The 18,113-nt window shown below is 47.9% G+C and overlaps 1 protein-coding gene across 3 annotated transcripts in view; it reads left to right on the top strand.

Moving 5' to 3' along the window:
- LOC115309892 (lipid droplet-associated hydrolase) overlaps positions 1-18,113 on the top strand; it is a 59,047-nt gene that overhangs the window by 38,381 nt on the left and 2,553 nt on the right. For all 3 annotated transcript variants that reach the window (XM_029968139.3, XM_042288689.1, XM_029968141.4), the window contains one exon: positions 10,998-11,152. In XM_029968139.3, the coding sequence (XP_029823999.1) occupies positions 10,998-11,152 (155 nt within the window). The remainder of the gene's footprint in view (positions 1-10,997; positions 11,153-18,113) is intronic.

Below are 18,113 nucleotides of genomic sequence, written 5' to 3'. Positions count from 1 at the left end.
TTAGGTACAGGATCCCTTCAGTCTAAATTAATAGGAAAAACGTGGTAAATAGGCAGCAAAGGCGTTATCAGCTACCTCATTACAGATGCCGCAGCGGCGACGACAGCGTAGAAAATGTGCCATAGAACTTCAACGTGAATTTTAACAATTTTACAGCCTGCAACTCTCCAAATCAGCTCATATCAAATAAATAAAAAGGAAGCACACATCGCACACAGGATTTCTTTTTTTTATTTTTATTTTTTTTTATTGTAAAAGTTCGTTGAACTGGTGGGTTTCAAGCAACCGCGGAACCATATGTTTTCAGGTCTCAAAATACAGCCACGAGAAGCTCCTTTTTTTTTCTAGGAATGCGGCGTTGTATTTTCAAAGCGAAAGACGCTCGTACGCTGCAGGGCACAAAAGGCGCAGACTTGGCCTTTCATACTGTATATATAGCCTATTCTATGAGTGAGGCTCCCCGACAGTCTCGAAATTGCTCGCAAAAAGGTGGCCACTTTGCGGTTGATCAACGAACAACGGGGGCAATCACGGCACTACATTCACGGGCACTCAGTCACCAATCAGGCCTATGCCCTTGGCGCCGGCAAGTTTGGGCGTTGCCCTCTATAGCTGTATACTTCTGGCAAATCTCCGAATGAGCGTGCTTTTGTTAACTCTATCGTTGCAAGCACGACGCGCGTGTGAGGCCGACATTTCCCACGCTCCGATCAAACTGAATCCACTGCACCCCGGGAAAGTAGTGCCATTGCCTTCGCTATCAATACAAAAATACATACTAACATACAGACAACCGAAACCTCACGAGGTGATTGGTTGATCGGTATATGTTTCCAAGGCAATCGCCAATTCGATCCTTTTAAATCTTCGAAAGTGTCATTTTAATCCAGCCGCGTAAGAGATCACTACAAAGCGTCATCGCATTGAAAGCGTTCCTCGCCAGACGTCTTTGTCACTGTGTGTGCGATCAACTTATCAACCGTGCTCCACAGATTTCTTACAGTGATATTGCTCTTCGGTATTTCAAGACAGGAAAATATTTGTTTTTCCAAAGCTGCCAAGCACCGACGCTGCATATGGTGGCGGTGCGTAGGCTTTGTTTCAGAATTAAGGAGCGAGTGGGTGTCGTCGTTAAAATAATGGCCGATAACTTAGAAGAAAACGAAAACTGTATTTACACCGATAAAATAAACGTATAAATATTTACAGTTGAAGATTCTCAGTCAGTTCATGGCGTTCGTCTGGTTCGATCCGTCCTGTTCGATCCGATTGCTTGCCTTTCGCTGGCGTTCAGCTCGTTCCGTTCACTGTCTGACGTTCAGCAGGCGTTCCGTTCGTTCCGTTCACTGTTTGGCGTTCAGCTGGCGTTCCGTTCGCTGATCACTGTGGCGTTCCGCCCGTTCAGCATCATTGTCTGCCCTCAATCTTTTTCTTTCTCTCTTGCTTAGTCACGTCGCCGAGATTTCTTTTTCTCGTCTTCTACCTTTTCGAACATAGTCACGCGCTCTCAGCTAAAAGCTGAACAGGTTTCACTCGCGAAGGCCGCAATCGCGGGTGTCACGGGTGAAGTGTAAATGAATGTTGTTTTAGTTACTTTGCCCGCCGTATATAGTTCGCTTAATTTGTAACAGGCTTGTTTCGCCAGTGTGTGGATAAAAAAAATCTCGGTATACGAGAAATGCCCTTTTAAAGTAACCTTTCACGGAGAATTCGGATCGGTTCGCCAAGGATTGGCAAGTCAATGATAAACCATTTGAGTTTAAGATAAATTTTGATCAAAAATGGCGACCGCACGGGGTGCTTGGTGCTATCCTGAAACCTTTAAATAAAATAAGCCAGAAAAAAAAACTCCCACACGAGAGAGATTAATGTGGAGAGAAGAATCGCCGAAGACGCAGTTTTTTTTTTTTTTTTTCGATACAAAGTGAAGGTTTCGAATCACTAAAACCGAGTTCTTCAATAAAAATATTAAAAAAAAGAAACTCTGGCTGAAGTTTCGGCGGAAGGCTAACCAGAGGAAAGAAGAAGACACAGAGGCGATCGGACGTGTCTCATCGAGCTCTTTTCACTCTATCTTTTCGGTTTTTCTGGCGCTTCTTTTGGCGTCAAAAGTTTCTACGAAGGATTGGAAGCTTCAAGGATCTCGCTGATAATCGATTCGTCGAAATCGGGTGAGAGAACTGTCATTCATAGACCAATAATTACGACTACCAGTGATGGCGGCAGGCCATTCCAGCGGCCGCCAGTACTAGGCCTAACCGGAGGAGGCGAAGCATCGTCCACGGAGCCGGTACCTGACGACATCATGACCTCGAGTCAAGTCAACGGATCAATCGCGGCTTCCGTGAGCGGCGGCCCATCGCGCATTACAGCGGAAACTTCGAGAATGGAGATAGAAGCCGGGAATCCGCTAGGCAAAGCCAGCGGTGAAGAAACCCGAAGAATACGGGAATCGTCGGTGTCAAAGAAGCGTAAAGGGGAACACTTGACAAAGGAAGACGCCATTACCGAGGCAAAAAAGAGGACATGGAAAGAAGCGACTGCAATGACGAATACGGCAGCAGCAACGAGGAGTGGCAAATTCCTAACTATCACAAGCAAAAGTTTCAGCGCGGAAGCCGGCCCAGCCGGCGCCAGCAACGACAGGACGGACCAAGGTACACTGTCATTATCAAGCCTACCGCGGCTGTGAATATCACCAATACGGACTCGTGGCTCCTGTGGAGCACTTTTCGAAAAATCCTAAGTTCGCCGTGCGAAAACGATCAGATCGGATACGCTGTCAGCAACGGGAACAACTCCATCGCAGTTACCGTGCGAACGGAACAACACGCTCAGGACCTCATGGCGCTCAAGGAGCTACCCACTGAGGATCCCGACAAGAAGATCGAAGTGACGGTCTACAGATCCACAACCGGCAGCCAACCGAGAGGAGTGATACACGGCGTTTCACCCGGCGACGCGGCACGCGGCATTGTCGAGAACGCCATAGCGGACTACCACGACATCATCCACGCCAGACCCATAGGCAAGAACGGAACGTACTTAATCACATTTGAAGGTCAAGGTATTCCAAGGAGCCTCCGACTTTTCGGAAGGTACCATAACGTGTTTCCCTACAAGCCTACAGCAGTCGTCTGCCTACAGTGCCATGGACTGGGACACAAGGCCACGGTCTGCACGCGCAAACAACGCTGCAAAACTTGCGATGAAGTCCACCCCAACAACCAACCCTGCCAGGGCAAGTACTGCCCCAACTGCAAGAAAACTGGCCACACGGTTTTCGAAATCGAAGCGTGTCAAGCCAGGAACCGAGCGGACGACAAACTCCAGAAGAGAGCGGCGGACGGTAGACGCAACCATGGCGGCGGCCCGGTGTTTACTGCTGCAAAAAAAGGCGGGGCCTCCAACCGGGCACCATATAACCCGGACGACTTCCCCTCCCTCACACCGCAGGAGCAGCAACAGGCTGAACAGCGAAAGCCAAAACCGACTTACAGACAAGCACTAGATTCGAAGGCAATGAACATGGACCCTGTCTCCCATTTAGGCACGCCCAGCGGCTGCAGCAGCAGACTGGCGACGGAACTAGCCCAACTTAGAGAGAGTAGCAGCAGAATACTGCAGAAGATTCAACAATTGGAGATGGAGTACGAAAATCAACTCCGTCAGGAACAAGAGACCCGTCGAGCGCAAGCCAAGGCCACGGCCGAAGCTGACCGAAAACGTAAACGAGAAGCCGAGCAGCGGCTCCGAATTGAGCAACAGAAGACCGACGAAGCACGTCGCCGGAGCCAACGCTGCCCCGTAACTTACGAACAAGTCCTGGAACAAAAGAAGAAAGAAGCCGAAGTCGCAGCCACCAAGGCAAAATCAACAAACAGTGAAGCCGCTGTGGCCGCACCACAACAAGATCGACAACAATACCCGCCGCGGAACGTGCCGCCGACGCAACCTAACCCGCGAGACTCAGGCAGCCTTCCCGGCACGACCCCAAGCGGCGGTGATCTCCTACAACTTGTAGAGAACAGAATACAACAGTGGCAACAACAGCTCCAGCAGCAACTTCAGCAACAGCAACAAGTCATGATGCAGCAGATGCAGCAACAACTACAGATTATGTTTACCCAGCATGGGATAGGGACGGCGGCCCCGGCCCAATAAACCAATTATGAGCCAACACCAAAGACGTTACAAGAACGAGAAGACGTTTACCGCCCTTCAATGGAACTGCCGGGGGCTGCGCGGCAAAAAGTCCGAACTCAAGCTACGATTACACGAACGAAAGATTCCTGTAGACGCTATTATGCTTCAGGAAACCCACGAGGCCGATATCAAACTGACGGGCTACATCAAGTATACGACCAACCGAGTGTGACGCTGACCGTCAAAGGCAAGACCAGAGTGCAACCGCAAGTCGCTATTTTGGTTCGCAAAGACCTACCCCAACAGCAAGTGGACACGCGGGAATGGTGCACTGACTCGCAAGAGGTAGTGGCCGTCCTGGTGGAGAGCGAGTGCGACGGCCCGATCCTGGTGGTGTCAGTGTACTACCGGCCTAGGACTTCGACGGCAAAGAAGACGAGAGCGGAGATCGACCACGGCTGGGTGGAGAAGCTGGTACGAGAGTACGGTAAGAAGAGAAAGCGCGTGATTCTCGTCGGAGGAGACTTTAATGCCGAACACGAAGAATAGGGCTACGCGAAATCGTCAGCACGAGGTGCCGAGCTGCTGCGCAGGGCCACCGATATGGGACTCGTCCTGATCAATGAACCGGGCACCAAGACGCGGACCGCGCCCAGTATCAACCAACAAGACACCACGCCTGATCTAACTTGGGCCGACCCTCATACTGCAAGGAACATCGAATGGAGAGTTTTTGAGGACGCGTGGGGCAGCGACCACCACCCTACTGAGACTTGTATCGTCGGCAGGGCAAAGCGACACAAGAAGCATAGGACGGCAAAGACTACAGTGTGGGACGACTTTCGCACCATTCTAGAAGGATCCACGGGCACCAAATTAGATGACCTGACAAAACTGATTAGGGATGCGGCCAAGGCCGCAACAGTCGAAACCCTAATCGAAAAAGAAGCGCCCATTCCGGATACCAGATTACTATCCCTATGGCGCAAAAGAACCAACCACCTGAGACGCTACCGTCGGACCCGCAAACGACGGGATATTCGCAAGGCCAACAGGTACGCGAAGGAGGCGCAGCGACACGCCAGCAGGCTGTGCAGGGACGACTGGATCAAGTCTTGCGAAGAGTTCAACGAACGGACGTCACTCAGACGCATGTGGGCTGTCTGTAACGCGATGCTGGGCAAGAGCAAAGGCGGCAACACAGCACCAAACATGGCCCTCGCGCAAGGCAAGGAAATCACACAGATACTGGACGAGATTGGAGATGTCTTCTTCCCGCAGCCAGCCACGAGCCCGGACCCCAAAATTTATGAACCCGAAGAATCGAAAGCCGAAGAGTACGAAGCAGATTTTACTATGTGGGAAATGGAGGCAGCCATCGACAGGGGCAACGAGCGGAGTGCGGCGGGCCCTGACGGGATTACCAACTCCATGCTCAAAAACCTCCCGGAGGTGGTCAAACATAACTTGTTGAAATCGATCAACAACGCGTGGCACGAGGGAAACATACCGGACAAGTGGAAACTGTCCTGGGTGTGCCCCATACCCAAACCAGGGAAGAAGCCGGACTGCGCGAGCAACGTGCGCCCAATTTCGCTTACATCTGTTCTCAGCAAACTGATGGAGCGTATGGTGCTCGCGCGCATCGATTGGATAATTGAGCATAAAAGAGAAGTGTTGCATCCCGCCCAGACGGGGTTCCGCAAGAACCTTGGCACGCAGGACAGCTTAGTCCTCATTCGTGAATACTTAGTGAACCGGCCAACGCATTGCCACCCACAACTCCTGGTAGCAGTGGACATTAAAAAAGCTTTCGACACCCTACCTCACGCGACGGTTATTGACACGGCCCGAAAACTGGGCGTGCGGGGCAGACCCCTGAATTTCGTCAAGGCCTTCCTGAGCGGACGAAAGTACCTGGTCAAGACCGGCAAGCACTGTAGCAGCGAACAGAAGACGAATGAAATAGGCGTGCCACAAGGAGCAGTGCTTTCACCGGTGCTCTTCAACCTGGCGATGGCGCCGCTCCTATGGCGGCTCGCCGTCATTCCGGACTTGGCATTCACAGTCTACGCGGACGACATCACGACGTGGACTATGGGAAGTGACAACGCGCCCCCTCCCGAGACAACAATCCAAAGGGCCCTTGACGTGGTGAGCGACTTCCTGAAGGAGGTCGGTCTACACCCGTCACCTGAAAAGACAAGATACTTAGCCTTTGGCAAAGGCTGGGAAAAGATCGACGCGGACCTGCGCTTTGACGGTCAGAAGATCGACAAAGTGGCCGAGCACTCCATTCTAGGGTTGAACGTCCACTCGGGCGGCAACCCAAGCGCCTGGATCGAACGTATGCGAAGCACGTGGAAGAAAGGACTTTCGATCGTCCGACGCTTAGCGACACGGGCCGGGGGCCTGGGAGAAAGATTAGCGAAGACCGTGGTCCAAGCCGCCCTTATATCCAAGATCTCGTACGGCCTCCGTTTCTACAAATTCAACACCGCTCAGCGGACCAAACTGGAAACATTGATTAACGACGCACGACGCTGCATCTCGGGCTTGCCGAAGTGCACACGCCTGGACCTACTGCACGAGGCAGTCCCGATGCTCTCCCTTGAAGAGATCGAGCGGAATCAGGAGCGAACCTACGGTGCCAAACTGGCGCACACCCGACAGGGCAGGGCCCTATTAGAACTCATGCCTCCGTGGAGCTCTCTGTGCGCGCAGACCGCTCAATCACTAATACCGGACCCCATCCCACCATGGCAGAAGACGATGGTCACCCCGGCCTGTCCAATCCCGAGAAGGATGAATTCAACGACTAACGCCGGTAGAAGACGCAAGTTTGCCCGGCGGCACGAAGAGAAGGGAGGTGACGGCGACGACGAACTTCGAGTATACGTCGATGCCGCGTTCAAGGATGGAGTGGCGACCACAGCGGCATGGCATTATAAACACGTGACGAAATGCAAGGAACTGCAACACTGTGGATCCGCGCAGGAAGCCGAAGTAAATGCCGTACTCGAAGCCATCAAGGACACGGCAGTGTCATCAAGCGATGTAATTCACAAATTGCGCGTTTTCACGGACTCCCAGGCAACCGTGAGGGCACTTAGAACGCAGGTCAAGGCACACGCCGCAGTCGGAGAGATCTTCCGGCTAGCGCATGAACTGGAGCGACGCGACCCGAACCCACTCTCCATAAGCGTAGAGTGGATTCCTGGTCACGCGGGCATAGACGGTAACGAGAAGGCGCACCGGGCGGCGATCGAAGAGCTTAATCGTATCGACCTTCGACGCCAGGACCCGGTTGCGGCCCCCTCTGTGCTACCGCCATCGTCCGCTTTCAACTTATACGACCCCGAGGGCACCGTCCTCAACATTAAACTGGCGATGAAAAAAGAAGTAAAGATGAAGCTAAATGCCAAAGGCGAGCTCCCTGAAGCGAGCATTCCTTTGGGTTTCTTTCGACGGCATCAGACGGTCAAGCTGCGAAGACTCAGGGCCCACGCCGCCATCACGCCGGCCCGCACCCAGCGATGGGAGCGGGCGGCCCGCGAGAGGAAGAAGAGAGCTGACGGCGCTTCGATTGCAATAGACCACGACTACAGCTTGTTATCAAGAAAGCTGCGGCGAGAAGAGGAAGCCTGCTCAAAGGGCTGCATCTACTGCACAAATCGCGACGTAGAGTGCGACGAGCATCACCTCGTATGGGAGTGCCCAAACTTCCACGAGGAGAGAACGAAAGCCCTGGACGCGTTAGACCAACAACTCCGCCCCACCTCCTTCGAAGCCTGGTGTCGACCTGAGGGAGAAAGGGACAAGCGCGTCGCGGTCCTGTCCGGCCTGCTCAATTACCTGAGCGAGACCGGGCTCGACATGCACATATAAGGGGGTCGTTCCCCCACGGCGGGACCACAGCTGTACCGTATAGTTATGTAAATCGCCAATGTCCCGCCTAACCAACCATCCTTAAACTTGCCAATAAGTTGACTCCTCTATCCACCAGTGTCAATAAACGTCTTTTCACTCACTCACTCAGGCTAACCACATAACGCTAGTCGCTGACAGAATGAGAACGGCAAGGAGGAGTTGTCCCGCGCCTCCAGCGCGCGCTCGCCCTTCGATTCGGCGTCTCGTGAGCCACGAGCGTGAACGCTCAGCCAGAGCACGGGCATAGCCTCCTCTCTACTGCAGAAAGACTGGCAGTTCGACGACGGAGCCACCGGTCGCAGATTGGAGCGCGAGGATCTGGTAGCACAGAGCATCAAAGAGCCATGTCTCGGGGAACCCTGGGGGAACCTGGACGTCAGCGCACAGCTTTTGCAGCGGCGAGGACCCGAAACACACTAGTTCGCTCTTGAGAAGTGTGTTTCGGCGTCTCGCCGCAGCGGGGCGCCAGTCATGTGTCTCTCGTTTCATCCGTTGTCTGCCGCTCCACCTTTTTCCTTTCGGCGGCCACTTCTCGTGGCGATATGCCAGGCTTTGTCAGTATATAGGAGGATATGCCAGAGCACGGCAAAAAGCAACGTGCGCATGCAACGTTCGAAAGACACGCCCTACCATTCTTACCTTGTCAGAGGCTAGAAAGAACCGAGACTCGAGACAAACAGCAAATGCTCAGGATTCTCTGGGGTGTTTGCTCCTGTTGGGAACTTGCAATGCGTTTCATTTTAAAAATGAAGTTACTGTTCTTATTGTCATTCTTTCTACGAAGCCACGGACAAAGTATCAGACGTGGTCAATCCTCTTTGTTTAAATTTTTTTTTTTTTTATGTTGGCGTGAAGTGGTGGAGGTCATCGAGCCAGCCTCCCGTTACTCACACGCGGTCTTAGGACTCATTCAAAAATACAGTCGGGCGCGGGTGGGGATCGGGTAGTTTTCTCGCATCGGTTCGGGTAAAAGTTTCGGCCCCATATCTCTCCTCTGGACAACACGTCGCATCTTCGCAAAACCCATCTCGTCCGTATATAACCGCGGCTATTTGGTTTACCGCCAGACACGGCCAGTCGTACGAGCTGCGAAACGTCAAACACGTCGTACGGCACGACAAGAAAATCGCCAAGTACGTCCGCCGACCAATCACAACAGCGTCACGTGAGCGCATACGACATTGTGAATGGTGGGATTCGATCACTTTCCCGAAGCGCCGTACGAGCTGTCGAACGTTTTATCGTGCGCGTCTGCCTTTGCGGTGTTCTGCTCTTCCGTCGCATTAACTTGCGTTAACAATATTCTTAGCGAAATTCCGGCTATACGTACTCCGTCGCAAGCTACGAACAGATTAATCGGAACTCATAATTACCACAATTAAAGACACCGATATGAACCCCCCTCCCCAAAAAAGTACCCTCGAGTTATGATCTAAACACCGGGTTAAATAGTTGTACATTTTGTTACACCCGCTGCAAAATTACGATAATGCACCCTTTTCCGAATTGGGCGCATTCTAGTTGGTGCCACGAAGTCGCCATATTTCGAGCACACACTATGAACATGCCCTCGATTGATACGAGTGCTGCACCAGCTTTTGGCACGTACTCGTGTGCAAACCTATTCGACAGCAGTGCAGAGTCAGGGCTCGGCGCACACTCGGATCCCATGAAACGCTCGCCCAGGAAGCGATGCCCAAAATCGGCCGCCGGTGTTCCTCGATGTTCTTTGAGGTCTAGTGGATGACGATGTTACAGCGAAGGTGACCGCGAAATAGCCATTACACAGATTATGTTCGGAATATTGTGGTATATTTAAGTAAACTCCAGCGGGAAAGCGGGCCCGGAAAAACAATGGCGCGAATAGATTAAAATCGGTTCTATTAATCGGTATTTACACTTCGGCTTGAAGATGCAAATAGGAGATACTGCACATCAGAGTGAGAGTTGCAAATCACATATACTGTTCGCTTTCTACACAGAACGTGAACAAGATATGTTATTCGCAACTCTCTATTACCTTTGTTTAAAGGTAGAATAGGGTGCCTCAATGTCCTTCTGTTAAGGGTGATGCCACCCTTTGTAGTACCCGATGCCGACAGCACGCGCTCAGGGGTAAAATACAAAGAAATTGACGAAAACAAAATGTCGCCATAGCACAGTCAGCGCGCTGTTGACGCGCTTTTGAACAAAAAAGAAAAATAAATGTGTGGGACAAAATGGCGAGATGTCTCCACCCTAAGCAAAGCGCACATGAAGGCACCCTATATAGCACTAATTGAGCCAGGGTCCCGTGCAGAATAGTGCTGTAGAAAAAAAAATTAACACGGACAATAGACTGATCTCACCAGCCAGTTTGACTACGCCACCGCTGCCGCAATGCATCGAGGGAACTAGTGCCACTAAATAAGCTACGCTTCAGAGTAACGGCACTTGGCCATATTGTGTCTTAAAATCATGGTTGCCAGTTATCTGAAGCTTTATCTGAAATCACAGGAAATGTTTTTCCGCCCTCCACAAATGTTTAAACCGTTCGCGACAGAGCAAAGCAATATTACATGACCTTCCTAACACCGAATCTAATGGTGAGGAAGTCGCACTTTTGAATCATGACGATCGGCCCTTGCGTCTGTTCTGCATACGAGCCAAAATGGCGGCGCCCTCAACAATGTCGGGGAACGGAGTGCCGATACTCTAAGCGCAGCTTATTTAGTGGCTCTAGAGGGAACTTTAGTCTTTCTGCACGTGCGACAACTTCGCTGGAGCTCTGCGCGTGTGGAGCACGAAACGGCACGAGCCCTCGCATGCACGGCCGTCTGCCTCCTGTAAACTAAAGTTATGGCGGCGGCGCGCATGCGCCGAACACTTAGTGAGATCGGTCTATTAGAGGATTAATCCTTGTTCACCTTTGCCTCACGCAGAAAACCCTACGCTGTACTCGTGCGACGGTCAAATTGGCCACAAGCTGTGCTTCATCGAGCAGTTCATTCCCAGCGGCACTCCGATCGTCTTAGTGGGGCACTCCATAGGCTGCCACATGGTGCTCGAGATCCTCAAGAGGGCCCCTGATCTCAACGTAAGCTTCCTCCTCTACCGTCTTCAATAGACCTTCTTTGACAGCCCTGAGCACCCTGCTCGCCAATAGACCTTTTTAGCGAAAATTCGAAAATATTGCGCGCAACGTCCTGTGCACTGCACCTTGCCCAGCAGCCTTTGCCACGTGAGACACTGAAGACAGCGAAATGGCCCCGGCCCGCTTTCTGTCACCTTCAAGGTCACAGGCTAAGAGTTCACGGGAAACTCCTCTCACTTCTTTCTACTTTAGCAGAGCGAACGCAAGAGAGGAGGTCGCTGATAAAATATTTAAACAACGAGCGAGCTGGTGGGCTGGTGACAATCCATGCTTGAAAATCCTCGAGACTGAGGGAAACAAAAAAACGGGACACCCGACACCCACACACACACACACACACACATAGAGCTCTCTGTGTCTGGTGTACCCTTTTTTTCGGTTCTGCTCAGTTTCGGTTTTACAAAGAGGAGGTCGCCTCCTCCCCAGCCTTCGCTCTGCTAAAGTGGAAAGAGATAATAATAATAGTAATTTATTCAGACGAAACGTAATGGCGTCGCCCGGCAGCAGGAACTATAGTATGTCCACAGAGACGTCCATCTTGATTCACAGAAATAAATCGACACAGATTTTCTTCGAGATCAAGTGTGACAGCTCGTAATTGACATCGCGAGTTTCAGTCAAACGTATTATCAGACAGCTGATTAAAAATGGCAGGAATGTAATGAAGTCCTAGGTATTTATCGTAATGCGTGCGCACTTTTGGCACGACAAACAGTTCTGATTCTATAGTTATATTGACAAAAGTATTTTAATACAACAATTTGCTCGAATAAAATCACGAGGCAAACGAGATGCATTATAAATGCGAGACAAAATGATCCCAACAAATTTTTCCAGCAGCAGCTGTTAGCGTCCCTTCCCGGCAAAAAAAGGCTCATGTACGAACGCAACGTACCCCACTCTACAGCAGATGCACTGCTCTTCCTTTTCCGTCGTTCCTCGCACACGGCAAGAAGGCCCTCTCTCGCATCCGCGAAAGACCCACGTGGTAGCACCTAAAGTATTTGGTAGCACCATTTGGTAGCACCATTTGGTAGCACTGCTGCGGACAGGCTCCCTCGCCTCCCCCCCGCCGCCGCCACAAGTATGTATACGAGCTGTTCTGTATAGAAGCGCTGCGCGCATCTCCAGAACAGTTCGCGTGGATACTTTCCCTTGTTCCGCTGCAGGCGCGGTCACGGAGGCCCCCCTTTTGAAAGAGCGTTTCAGCCAAAAAGAAAGCACGCGTATGTGTCCTTCTCCAACAGGTGCAACGTTTCGCATAATTGTTCCACCAAAGCGCACATTTCCTCACTCACGTCTCCTACATCAACTCCACTGGAAGCAAACAACCCACTGCAAACGTTGTAGAGCAATCTGGCTGAAGGCAAACCTCCTTCAACATGCCTTTCCACAACGGGGCAGCTGCCGCTGTCAATCGCGGCACGCTTCCGTTTGAAATATTTTTATTTTTAATTGCTCTTTTGAGGATTAATTAACACACCCTCAATGTTATATCTTGTATAGACATGCATTAAATGCAGATCTAGTAGAGAGTTTTAGTAGATCGTTCTCATGCCCCCGATAACGATACCCGATACTTGACCGACGCTTACGCGCATGCATCGTATCGCTATCGGGTATCGTTATCTGAGTTAGCCGCAACGATCTACTAAAACCCTATTCTTTGTACGTATCGTTGTGGCTCTAAGGCGGACAGTACCTAGCGGTGATACCTTTTCGAACCTCACAATGAATTCCAATGATACGCCAATAGCGAACATTTCATTACTTTAAATAATACTCACATGCTCGTAGCTCTTAATGGGCCGAAAACAGCAATTCAAAGAACGTTCGTCGGTATTTATTTCTCCAGCAATCTTAGTCCGAACAGTAAACTCGAAATTGAAAGTGCGCGTAGCTTTCGAAAATTATTTGATCTGCACTATATATTCTCTCACAAGTTGAATGCACAAAAACCATCGCGAATATAAAACGACCATATGCAGTATTTAAGCAATATATATATATATATATATAAGTCAAAGATGCGTAGCTATGCTACAAGATTATTGTATGTAGTACGACAGTTTCGCCGACAGGCTCGGCTTCGTCAGGGGATGGCATACATATGTGTCATCTCCTGACGAAGCCGAGCCTCTCGGCGAAACTGTCGTAATACATATAATAAACTCCCTAGCATATAGCAACTCCGCATGTACGGATCTCTGACTTATTACATTTTTCCGGGCCATTGTTCTCAAGCTACTCTGCCTCACCCATATATATATATATAGAGAGAGAGAGATAGATAGATAGATATATATAGATATATACGGGCCGGTTGGACGTGAAACGAAAGTTGAGGAGTTCCAGGAAAGGTCTTTACTTTATTAACGTTTCAAGCGGGGACCGCTTTTCTTCAGGGTGGGATACAGTGTCGTCTTCTAGTTGACGTTCGTGTGGAAGAGGAAGAGTGACTACGAAGAGTATTAAAAACATTAGGAACAGGAGGAACAAAATATTGTAAATCTTCGAAAATAGTAATTATAAACAATAATTGAAATTATTAAAACTAAATAAATTTATTTGCAGCACTTGCCAGAGTCCTTGTCACAGTTCTTAAGCACAATCACCCCCGAGCAACCGGAGCGCACACAGAAGTAGCTTAGAGGATATGTTCGGGAACGACGACGTCCTCGCAACACTTCTCAGGTTAGTTTTAGAACAAAACAACTTCGAATTCGAAGGAAGACATTTTCTACAGACTCGGGGAACTGCAATGGGTACAAGGATGGCCCCTTATTATGCAAATCTTTTTATGGCCGATCTAGAGTCACGCTTCTTGTCCAGTCGCTCTCTGCAACCTCTGTTTTATAAGCGCTACATCGATGATATCTTTATGGTATGGGCACACGGGGAGTCAGCACTCAGAGACTTTTTTCAAGACTTCAACGTTCTCCACCCCAGTATTATGTTTTCGCACCGTTATCCTAAAACGAGCATTGATTTATTTGACGTGACAGTAGAGATCAGCAGGAATGCTCTTTCAACAAAACTTTTCGGGAAGACGACGGAAAGTCAACAGTACCTGCACTTCAAGAGCTCTCACCCTAAACATTGCAAAACAAGTATTTCCTTTTCTCAAGCGCATTGATTCCGAATAATATGCTGTAACTTAGATGAATTCGAACGCAACGCCGGCAATCTGAAACTCGTGCTATCTAAGCAGAATTATCCACCAACCATTGTCGATATCCCTTACAAAAACGGGTCTCAACATTCTTTTTAATTTTTTTAGACTTATTGACTTTCCGCGATCCTACTGAATTCCTTTTTAAACTCACTTTGTTTTGACTATTGTCAAAAAAACTTTCAAAAGAAAAAATATTGAATTTTTTGTAGACTTATTTATAAAAAATTAAAAAGAACTTGTAAAGACGTTTTTCTATAGGATATTTTCTAAAAAAATTCAAAAGGAAAAACAATAGATTTTGTTTTGTAGATTTATTTATAAAAAAAATTAAAAAGAACTTGTAAAGACAATTTTCTGTAGATTATTTTCTAAAAAATTTCAAAAGGAAAAACAATAGATTTTGTTTTGTAGACTTATAAAAAATAAAAAAGAAGTTGTAACAACGTTTTTTGTAGGTTATTTTCTAAAAAATAAAAAGAAAACCTATTGACATTATTTCTTTATAATATTTTATAAAAAGAGACATTTTTTTATTATTTTATTTGGTCTGCGGTCGTGTGCGGGGTCCGATATGACGGTTTTTTTTTTTTTACTTTTTATTGAAAATGTGTTGACTTCTTCTTCACTTTGATTACTTTATTTCGACTGGCTTCCTGTTGACATGATCAACAAAAAGTTTGTTGATTTTGTGTTGAAACTTTTTTATGATTTTCTATTGACTTTCTATTAACTCTAGGTTGGATCTTTTTTCTGTTGAATTCCTGTTGAAAGTGTTATCAGAAATGCTGCAGACGTTCTATTTACTTCGTGTTTAAATTATTCAGTTGACTTTCTGTAGCCAGTGTCAAAAGAAAAGCTACAGACTTTTTGTTGACTTTTTATTGAACATAATACATCATGACTAAATGTCAAAAGTCACTAAGTTTCTCAATAGTCTCTGACAAGTTGAGAACCATAGGGAGGAGCTTCCGTTCTCCTGCCTCCAGCGCGAGCCTTCTATCCTTGACAACTCTTCGACGTCTCGCGCCCCTCGAGCTCGGCTGCGCAGTCAAAGCACGACGGAAGGCATGGGGCGCGTGCTGGAGGGCAGGCGTTCGAAAAACACGCCCTGCCGTTCTCACTTTGTAAATTACAATCGTTGCATTATTGACCCTATTCAAGTAGTAAAGAAGAGCAAAATAACTATTTTAAAGTGGAGCAACCGCTTTGACTGGCTTCGTCCCGAGTGGTGCTATGCAGAGAAGCGATAAACATTTGTTCCATGAGCCGTTTTTGTGGATGTTGTTTTAGCGACTACACGAAATTATTATTCGTTGTACCAATGCTTTTTAGTAAGAGATAGAGTCCACGAAGTTCGAAACACTGTCTTTCTTTGACAGACTTTCGAGAAGGAGACCGGAGACTTGGAAACTTAGTAAGTGCTGAGGTGGTCACCGGCCAAATGATTACCTTCAATATGTAGGCTATATAAGGCTCTGGTGCTGTCAACAAGACTGTGTTTCTGGTGTTGAGTGCTGGATGGTGTTTGTGTTTATTTACATTGCTTATTTGTGGGATGTGTATGTATCAAAAAGGCACTATTTCCTAACGAAATTAAAAAAAATATATATTAAAAAATTTAGTGTTTTTTTAACGTTAATCTGCGGTTTTGTCAAAAGGATTTCAACAAAATTTATGTAAGAAGGAATTCAAAAGAATGTATGTAAGAAGGAGTTCTAAAACATTTAAGTGGCCAATTTTAACTAGGAGTTAAATAAGTTGTCAAAACAAAGTCTAAAAAACATCAAAAAAGTTTAAAAAGAAATTCAATAGAACTCCAGAAAATTTTCAACAAAAATTCAAAAGAATTTAACTACAGATTTTTGTAAGTGTAAGGCCATTGAAAGAGCACAAGCCCTCGACCAAGAACAAATTATCAATCAACCCCAACCTAAAATGCCACAAAACCAGCACGCAAACCTGGTAGATACATATTCAGCCCGCCTTCCATATCTAAACAATATCCTCAGGAAACATCACAGAATTTTGCAGCAAAGCGATAAACTACGCACCCTTTTTCCGCAATCACCACGTGTGGTCTATCGACGAGGTAAAACAGGACTTCAGACATTTCTGGTTGTAGACCTTGCCAGACGCCCAGGTGTGAGATTTGCGAATATGTAGAAACCACCAACCTTGTCATTAGCGCGAACTCTGGCTCCTTTTACAAAATCACTGGAAACCTCAACTGTAGTACGCGTAACGTTATTAATCGTTCACGCGGTAAATATATGTAACATGGATTAACAGGACAAACCAGTATTTCATTTCGGTGGCGCTATAATAAACACAAATCTCACGTCAAGTCCATACCCACGCTCCCGTTCTCAAGGCATATGAATCTTAAAGACCATAGCATTGAAAAAATACGTATCATCCTTCTTGAATCTGGGTTTAGCCCATGATCACGATAGAGAATTGAAGGCGGCTTTTTTCTTTCACAAATTCAATTCGGTTGCTTGTGGCATTAACGCAAGTCCAAGCGTACTCACTTGGCTACGACGGTCTGTGTAGGGCCGAAGCCACACGATTATTTTGCTTCTGCACACACTGCTCTAGTCGAGCGCGTCTATTACATTGTTGCGCCAAAGGCGACTGCCATCGCGAATTCATTCCACGCCTCTCGTGAACACCCTCGTGAGCGTGCGTCCCGTGGCAATCCTTCCGCTGCGTTGAATTCCTGAGCGCGTAAGCATAACTAAAATATGACATACATACTTCACAAAAAAAAAAAAAAAAAAAAACGCCAAGGCACTCTTGCGCTGTCTAGATCTCCGTTCTCGAAGCGGCGTTAATCCCGAACACATCCCTAAACTACTTCTGTGTGCGCTCCGGTTGCTCAGGGCGATTGTGCTTATGAACTGTGACAAAGACTGTGGTAAATACTGCAAATCAATTTATTTAGTTTTAATGATTTCAATTATTATTGTTTATAATTATTATTTTCAAAGATTTACGATATTTTTTTTCCTCCCGTTCCGAATGTTTTTAATACTCTTCAGAGTCACTCTTCCTCTTACACACGAACTTCAACAAAAAGATGACATTTTACACACCATCCTACCCTGAAGAAAAGCGGTCCCCGCTTGAAACGTTGGTGAAGTAAAGGCCTTTCCTCGAACTTATATATATATATATATATATATATATATATATATATATATATATATATATATATATATATATATATATATATATATATATATCCTGCTCGTCCCCACCACTAAACTAAAATACGTTTTAAAATGTGGAAAAAAAATTGCGGTGGCTTAGCTCGGCTATGCCAGGATATACGTAGCGTGAGCTTATGCGCGCAAAATGAGAGGCGCTATCAAGCGGCTCCGGTGCAGCGTCAGGCTTGACTACTGCGCAACGGAGGCGCACAGCTGGACACGCGGCGGCGCCAGTGCGTCTGCCGCGGCTATGACGTCACTCCTCTGGAATGCGCAGACCGGCGAGGCGCGCGCGGCGGCGGCTCCGGCGCGCCAGCTGTGCGCCGTGTGACGTCACTGCTCCTCGCGCATGCGCAGCACGGCTCTTTGGGAGCCACGCGAAACTGCTCAACCTCGGCCAGTGTAGCTCACGCCACAAAAAACCTATAAGGCAACAAACATTTTCGTAGCCATTGTAGCCACTGACAAGCTCGAGAAGAGCAAGAAAACAATGGCGCAAAATACAGATGGGACCATA

The sequence above is a fragment of the Ixodes scapularis genome, unplaced genomic scaffold (genome assembly GCF_016920785.2).
Source record: "Ixodes scapularis isolate PalLabHiFi unplaced genomic scaffold, ASM1692078v2 PGA_scaffold0__279_contigs__length_252992795, whole genome shotgun sequence".
Classification (NCBI taxonomy): domain Eukaryota; kingdom Metazoa; phylum Arthropoda; class Arachnida; order Ixodida; family Ixodidae; genus Ixodes; species Ixodes scapularis.
This window is presented reverse-complemented; position numbering and strand designations above follow the sequence as displayed.